The 8,007-nt window shown below is 37.3% G+C and overlaps 1 protein-coding gene across 1 annotated transcript; it reads right to left on the reverse strand.

Moving 5' to 3' along the window:
• Positions 1–6,523: 6,523 nt before the first annotated feature.
• LOC115861009 (acireductone dioxygenase-like) lies at positions 6,524–6,874 on the reverse strand. The gene has a single exon (XM_070046320.1). The coding sequence runs from the start codon at positions 6,872–6,874 to the stop codon at positions 6,524–6,526; it is 351 nt and encodes a 116-aa protein (XP_069902421.1).
• Between the last annotated feature and the right edge of the window lie 1,133 nt (positions 6,875–8,007).

Genomic DNA, 8,007 nt, shown 5'->3' on the forward strand with positions numbered 1-8,007 from the left:
GAAGAATATAACGATTCATATAAAGAAAGGGGACCAGAACATAAGGCACAAGTAGCATATATTCTGCTCACATGACCTAGCAGAAATCCCCTAGATACTTCCTAGCTGATACGATGAAAAGCCTTTGACTTAAAAAGAAACTAAGAGTTCATTTAATCCACCCAGAAGTAGCAATAGTTTGTATTTACATAAAGATGCTCCCTGCTCCCCACATCTTTTTTTCCAGGGACACATCCAACATTTCCTCTCCTCAAGACACTAATTTTTACCAAGATGGAAGCAGAGAGATAGGTATACGAGTATGCCACCCCACTGAATTCATCCCAATGGTCCCTGAGCGTTCACCGAGCTTAGGCACCTTCTTACTAATCCAGTCAGTTTGTGTTTGCATTTGAGCAATTAGATACATCATCAAAAAGAACATAGGGTAATAAATAGATTCCTACAAGGCAATCACAGTGTATACAAGAGAGTAGAGAAAAAAAGACAAATACATTGCAAAACTGAGCAATGATCTGGGGGCATAGTCACCTCTGGTGCAAAGAGCCAAATCTCAAATCTAGTCCACTGAGTTTGAATTCCTACTAGTCATTTACCCTTTACTCTTTTTTTTTTTTTGCGGTACGCGAGCCTCTCACTGTTGTGGCCTCTCCCGTTGCGGGGCACAGGCTCCGGATGCGCAGGCTCAGCGGCCATGGCTCACGGGCCTAGCCGCTCTGCGGCATGTGGGATCTTCCCGGACCGGGGCACAAACCCATGTCCTCTGCATCGGCAGGCGGACTCTCAACCACTGCACCACCAGGGAAGCCCTTACCCTTTACTCTTGTGCAAGTTTCTTAACCTGTCTCAGAATCACTTTCCTTCTCTATAAAGTGAGGAAGTTAATAAATACTGGTTTTGAGTGTTAAATAATTGTTTGTAAAAGTTTAGCACACTGTTAAAAAAACAAGCCACTCAATAAAATACTGCTTTGCTTTTTAATTCAAGGTTATTCATTGTGTCTGAAGTAAAGCTGATTATGCAGTGCCCCTGATAATGATGAACTTCTCATTACACACAAAAAAAATATTGACAAAAACTATGTAGAAATACATGTGTCAACTGGAGCACAAACTCTGTAAGAAGAGTAATTTGGGCTCATGCTTTATCCCCAGCACTCAGCCCTAACAAACACACAGTAGGGGCTCAATAAATATTTATGGTCTAAATGAAAGACTTTGCCTATGTAAAGGATCCACCAATTTGTCTTTGGCATTGGTATCTGTGCTCAAGCAAAGAGCTTTCAGAGACAAATTAAGCAAGTACATAGATTTGTCATTAAGACCTCTGCCAAGACAGGGACTAAAGGAATCCTTGGGTTGAACAGAGCAGAGGGTTGTAGGGATTATATGCCACAGAAATAAATTGCATTTACATCCCTAAAGAGACTAAGGCCAGCTGTTAGTCCTGGTTGCAACAAGAAATACCACTGCCTTCTCTCTACATCAGGGATCTGCAGCGACACATTTCTCCCTCTCTGTCTCTGTCTGTCTTTCTCTCCTCCCTCAATTTTCCTCCATCTCCTTCCCTTTCCCTTCCCTCCCTCCCCCTTCCTTCCTTTCTTTGTTTTTCCTTTCCTCCCTTCCTCTCTCCCTCCCTCCTCCCTTCCTCCCTCCTTCCCTTCCTTCCTTCTTTCCTTCCTTCCTTCCTTCCTCCCTAATTATAGTTTCCAGAGCTATAAGGTGTTGGGGGAACCAAGAGAGTGTGGCTGCCATAACTGCTTTGGTGTTAGTGAAACTAGGAAACAGAAAATCCAAAAAGTCCCTAAAGCACACCCAGGGAGGAAGTTTTCTGCATGTAGCAATATAATTTGTGTCAGTTGTCCTAAGATACTTAACTAGACAAAACAGACTCTACCCTACAGGATAAGGCTTCCCAACTACAAGGGGAAAAAATAGGTAAGCAAATAAATACATAAAAGAGCTAATCTGTATGCTGGCTAAAAATTTAGAGAGGTTTCATTCTGAAGCATCAAGAGAACTCACGCAAACAGGCTTTATATTTTCATCTTCTGAGCTTCTATAAGAAAGGGTATTCTTACTTAATGTTTTAATCAGGAAAAATCTACAAAATTATGTGCCTATAATATAGTTTCTCTCCTACTAAATTTTTGTAATAAATAAAAAATAGAAAGTATAATAGATTTATTCTAAGATTTATATAATCATGTAAGCTCTCCCTTAAGTACATAAATTTTAAGTTTCTTCATTTAATATACATTCTTGATTTCTCATGTAGACGATTCCATGAAATATATACTTCTTTTAAGGACTTTAAAATAATCATTATATATTTTTTATAATATATATATTTATTTTTATAAATATATTTAATATAAATATATATTATTTCATAATACATAATATAGAATATATAACATGTATAGTATATTAATATTAAAATTAATATGCATTATATACAATATATAAGATAATATATATGATATATACAATGATACATATATTAATATATATTATATATACATAATATATAATACATATTATATATATTATATATTTTAAATTATACATAATATGTATTATATAATGTATCTATAATACATAATATAGGCATAATATACTATATACATATATAATATACATACATATAATATATGTATATTATATACATATATACATATAGTATATACATACATATATAAAATATAATCTATGTATTTATATTATATGCATTTATATATATTATGTGTATAGCAATATATATTTGTATATTATGATATATAACATATTTATATATATTTCATATTATATTATATATTATTTATATATAACATTATATTAATAATTATTATTATATAATGACATTATATTATATTACATTAAAATAATTATTATATTATTATATTATATTATATAATAATGAAAATTAGAAAATCAGTCTTTAATAATGGAGATTAAGGATAAAAGGAAAGTTAAAATCTGTCAAAATGGTCTGGTTTTTAATAATTTGTTTAAAATCCTCTTCTAAAACATTTGGTCCTGCTGCTCCTTTTATGAAATAGATCTTAGAATATAGGTTGATTTACAGGATGAATTTATATACATTCTTTTTTTTGAGGTAATTGCAAACTTACATGCATTTTTAAAATTAGTTTCCTATTGCTGATGTTACCAACTATCACAAACTTCCTAGTTTAAAACAACACAAAACTTACCATTCTACAGGTATGGAAATTAAAAGGTCAAAATGTATCTTGCAGGATTTAAATTAGTCTATTCTGTCTATGATTGGTATAGCTAGCCAAGTTCTCTTCTGGTTACTACTTACATGAAATATCTTTTTCCAACCTTTCATTTTCAACCTATTTGTGTCTTTATATCTAAATTCAGTTTCTTGTAGACAGAATATATTTAGATCATTTTTTTTTCAATTTATTCTGTTAATATCTGCTTTTTTATTGGAAAGTTTAATCCATTACATTTGAAGTACTTACTGATAAAGAAGAGCTTACTTCTGTCATTATGCCATTTGTTTTCTGTATGTCTTATAGTGTTTTTGTCCCTCATTTCTACCATTCCTGCCTACTTTTGTGGTTGATTACTTCTGTAGTGACATGTTTTGATTCCCTTATTATTTCCTTTAGTGTGTATTCTGTAAAATTGTTTTGGTTACCATGGGGATTACATATAATATCCTGAAGTTATTACACTCTTATTTGAGTTGGCAGCAATAATATATTACAGTTAGAATAACTTTAAAAAAGTAGTAGTAACAGATGTTAATCTAAGGTATGATGTTCTGTGGGACTTTCTGTGAATCAAGAATACAGATGACAATTCATTTTAATGTTCTTACACAGTGTCCATGTGCAACAAGTTATGATTCAGCTGCCTTAACTTCTGGGTGCATGTTTCTTCCATGACTAATCATCTCTTCTACATCATATCAAAAATTTTTCATTTGAACAAATGGGGAAAACATTGTTCTTCAGAATATAGAAAAATATAATGTGATAAAACAGATCTTTTCAACCTAAAAATTGTCATAGTTTTCTCCTTCCATATGATTACATTTTGATGTCAAACACAAATTATCTCAACAAAACAGAAAGAAGAAAACAGTTGTACACTGTTGGGAGATAAATCTCTTGTTTTCTCAGAGCATTGGTTGCCTTTTGCTCAACACTATATTTTCAAGAATATTTGTATAGTGGAGAGCTTTAGAAGATAGAGATAGTGTCTTCCCCAGAGCAAAGGATAAGCATGAATAATGTCTAATATAATAAAGTTGACGTCTTCCTCCAAAGTGAAGGGTAGGCATGCTTAGTTCCCATAACAAATAATTCCAGTTGTTCTCCTGTAATATAATTTACTGTGGGTGAAGATGTCACTTGCTGTTCTTTATGTCACTGTGGGAGTGGGGGCTGGAAAAACCAGTGCAAAGCAAAGAAAATATCTGGTGTTCTGGCTGTCACCATTGCAGTAATAAAATCATTTGTCTCTGATACAGAACTCTTGTTTCTTCTAATAGCACCAATGAAACTGTGGCAGTTAATTTGTTAGCTTGAAAACAATGTAAAACATCAAGGCTTTCATAGGTCTTGACCCTTTTGTCAATAGAAGGCAGTGCTGAGAGAAACACGGCTTCCTGGATAAGGAAGGATGAGCATCCAGTGGACATTTTCATAGAATTTGAGGAAAGTCCATGGGAATCAACAGAAACAATGTAACCGAATTTTATGCCAAACTGGGTAATAAGTGATTCTCCCCTTATCGCCTCTTAATAAGAAAGAATGAGGAAGTGCTTGGAGCTAAACACAGGGGAATAGATGCAAAGACAGCTGTCCTAACTTTGTCCTGGTTATTGTTCACCTACTCCTGGCAGGAGGACTTTATTACCAAGCTGGCAGCCAGACTCAGACTTGTCTTTAAGTAACAATTAGTGCTGAGAATTGCCCTGTGTGGGCAGTAGGTTCAGACTTCTTCTAGACAACAGTTTCTGAAATGCATACCACACTAAGCTTTAAAAAAACAAAAGAAAAGAAAAAGAAAAGAAAGTTGGGAGGGAGTGGAAACTATCAGTAGAAATCAAGCAAATTGTTAGAACCTTGGTTCGTGGTTTGTTGACCTGGGAAATCATGGGCCAGGTCACAATGCTTGTTAAGGAAGAATGGCAATGCACAGGAAGATGCCTGTGCTTTAGATGTCAATCCAAAAATTTATTTTCAATACCCACGTCAAGGAGTTTTTTCTTGTTTCATCCTAGGAGTTTTATGCTTTCACGTCTTACATTTTAGTCTTTGATCTATTTCAAGTTCATTTATGTAAGTTGTATAAGATAGGGTCTAATTCCATTCTTTTGCATGTGAATATCCAAGTTTACCAGCACCATTTTATCAAAGAGGCTGCCTTTTCTCCACTGAGTATGCTTGGATCCCTTGCCAAATAATAGCTGACCTTACATGCATGGGCTTATTTCTGCACTCTTGATTCTGTTCCATTGATCTATGTGTCTAGCTTTATGTCAGTACCATATTGTCTTGATTACTATAGCTGTATAATATAGTTTGGAATCAGAAAGTGTGGTACTGCCAACTTTGTTCTTCTTTCTCAGGATTGCCTTGACTATTTGGGCTTGTCAACTAGTTCTGAGCTCCCTGAATCTTAAGATGGGAAGGGAAGTAAAAAGACAGTTTTCAAATTCCTCACTCCATCTGTCCTTCAGCTTAAAGTCTATTTCAGTGTTTACAAATTCCAGGCTTCTTCCCCTCAAAGGCATTCTGGTCTAGCCAGAGGCAGACAGAGGCAATGGAAACCACATGCAGTTTGATTTCATCCTGATAGGTTGAGATCCCAGCTCTGACCTCACTGGCTACCTAAATGCTCACATGTCTCAATTGGTTTACTAGAAATGAACAACAAACAACAACGTAAGTATAAGTAAGCATTTAAGTATTATTTTATTTTTTTAGCATGAAGGCAGCTACTTGATTTTGAACAAGAACATGGCATAATCAAGCAAGGGTCCCCCTAACACGCCAGCTCATCCCCCACGGCACGTCCACCCAGCTTCTTCCGTGTTTTGGGAGAAAAGCATCTTCTCTCTGCCCAGTCCTGTCATCCACAGTCACTCCTCTGCACAAAGCAGGCATGGTCTTGCCTAGTATCCGCTTAAAGTCCAAGAATCAGGTCCAGATGGGGGCAGCCAAGTGGTTCCGTTTAGGGAGCTGAAACTCACCGGGTCACAGCTGAAGCCACGAGCTGACACAGGGCCACTGACCACTGATCCTGAATCTGAGAAAATGAGCAGATTTGCCCAGATTTCCACAGGTGCTTCCATGTACAAACCGGTTCTATAGCTACTTCCATTAAAACATATTCTGATCAAATAACCTTGCAGAGGAAATCTCACCTAGCCTCAAGTCTACAACACAAAAGCAAGGAGAATACGACAGATTTTCTGCTGCCATCACGTCTGGGACCTTCACAAGGAGGGCCAGGGTGCGCGATGCCCCAGGGCACCGCTAGGCCGTCTGCGACAGAAACTCCAGGTACTGCCCAGGGGCCTCGAAGTGGTCAGCCAGCCGGTTGAACGCGAGCCACACAGGCTCTCCCACAAACAGCCGCATGGCCTTCAGGTAGTTCTTCTCGTCCAGCATGAAGCGGTGGTATATCCCGGCGAGGAGAGAGATCATGTCTCCTTTCTCCCTGAAGATCCGGATCCACCTGTCCTCTTTATCCCTCACGTCGAGGTACCCACTGGCGTCCAGGATGCAGCGAATCTCGTCATCCAGGTTTAAATGCTCCTCGTAAAACATCTTAATCTTTTCTTCATAATTTGGTAGTTTGTCTTTGCATATGATTATTATGTCCATCCAGGAGTAGTTTCTCTCTTTTCGGATCTTTTCTAATTCCGACAGGGCGCGCGGACTGCGCGTGGTGGAGCCACCGGGGGTTGTCGGCTGACTCAACCAAGTACAAGGACTACACCACGGCCGGGCCGGGGATGCCGCGACTGACCCCGGACCTGCTCGGGCCGGTCTGACCCCGGGACCCGCGCGGGCCCCACCGACCCAACGTACTATTTCAATATTATGTGAACAATAGCTAATAATAGTAAGCCTAAGTATTTATTGATTATTATGTGTGAAGTACTGTGTCAAGCATGCGTTGTACCTTAGGAGATCAGTAGACTATTTCCTCAATTTTGTATTTTAATCATTTAAGTAACTTTTCTAAGGTAAGAGGATAATTTTGGAGGGATAGCATGGACTTGAGTTCCGGGTCCGTCGACACGTGGAGCGCCTCTGTGCCCTGCCTCTCACCGGGCATTTGACACAGGTGTTTGAGACATGGCATCTTCACCTCCTTCCTGCCCTTCAAGATACTTTGACTTAACTCTGAAATACATCAAATCAGAAGAACATTATGCTACTGTTTTCACAGTATTATCTGAACAGAAAAATGAGATATTATGTCCAAGTCTGTAAAGGTGTCTGATTTTTTTTTTAAATTTTCTCTTAAGGAAAGTATTGTTTTTGTTGTCTATTACCCATACGTGGATCCGATAACACTATCGTTTCAGAAGATACTTATATTTCCTGATAAGGTAATGTTCTTCCCTATGATTCAAAGAACGCTGAATAATATTGATGGTTATCTCTAATATTACCTATTAACCCTAAGTAAGATAAACTTATACATTGACAAAAGCCATAGACTTCACATCAAGCTTACAGAACTGAGAAATACCATCTTTGAATTGAAAACATGGTTCTCTCTTTAACTCTGTGTGCATGCATGCGTGTGTGTGTAAATTTAATGAACCGAAAAAACGCTCCCATCCTAGACATGCTCCCCTAACCTTTTATAGGTCCTATGTTGGTGTCTTTCATTATTCATTTAACATAACATGGGTTATCTTCCTTATGAGCCCAGGCTTTAAAGCACTGCACTGAACCTTGACATGTTGGCACTGACACATGACTTGTGCCTCAAAATGTCCAGT

Source organism: Globicephala melas, chromosome 9, assembly GCF_963455315.2.
Source record: "Globicephala melas chromosome 9, mGloMel1.2, whole genome shotgun sequence".
NCBI classification, from domain to species: domain Eukaryota; kingdom Metazoa; phylum Chordata; class Mammalia; order Artiodactyla; family Delphinidae; genus Globicephala; species Globicephala melas.

Bases quoted from the DNA above. Each gene is read 5' to 3' on its own strand.
- LOC115861009 (XM_070046320.1), bottom strand. From the start codon at position 6,874: ATGGACATAATAATCATATGCAAAGACAAACTACCAAATTATGAAGAA.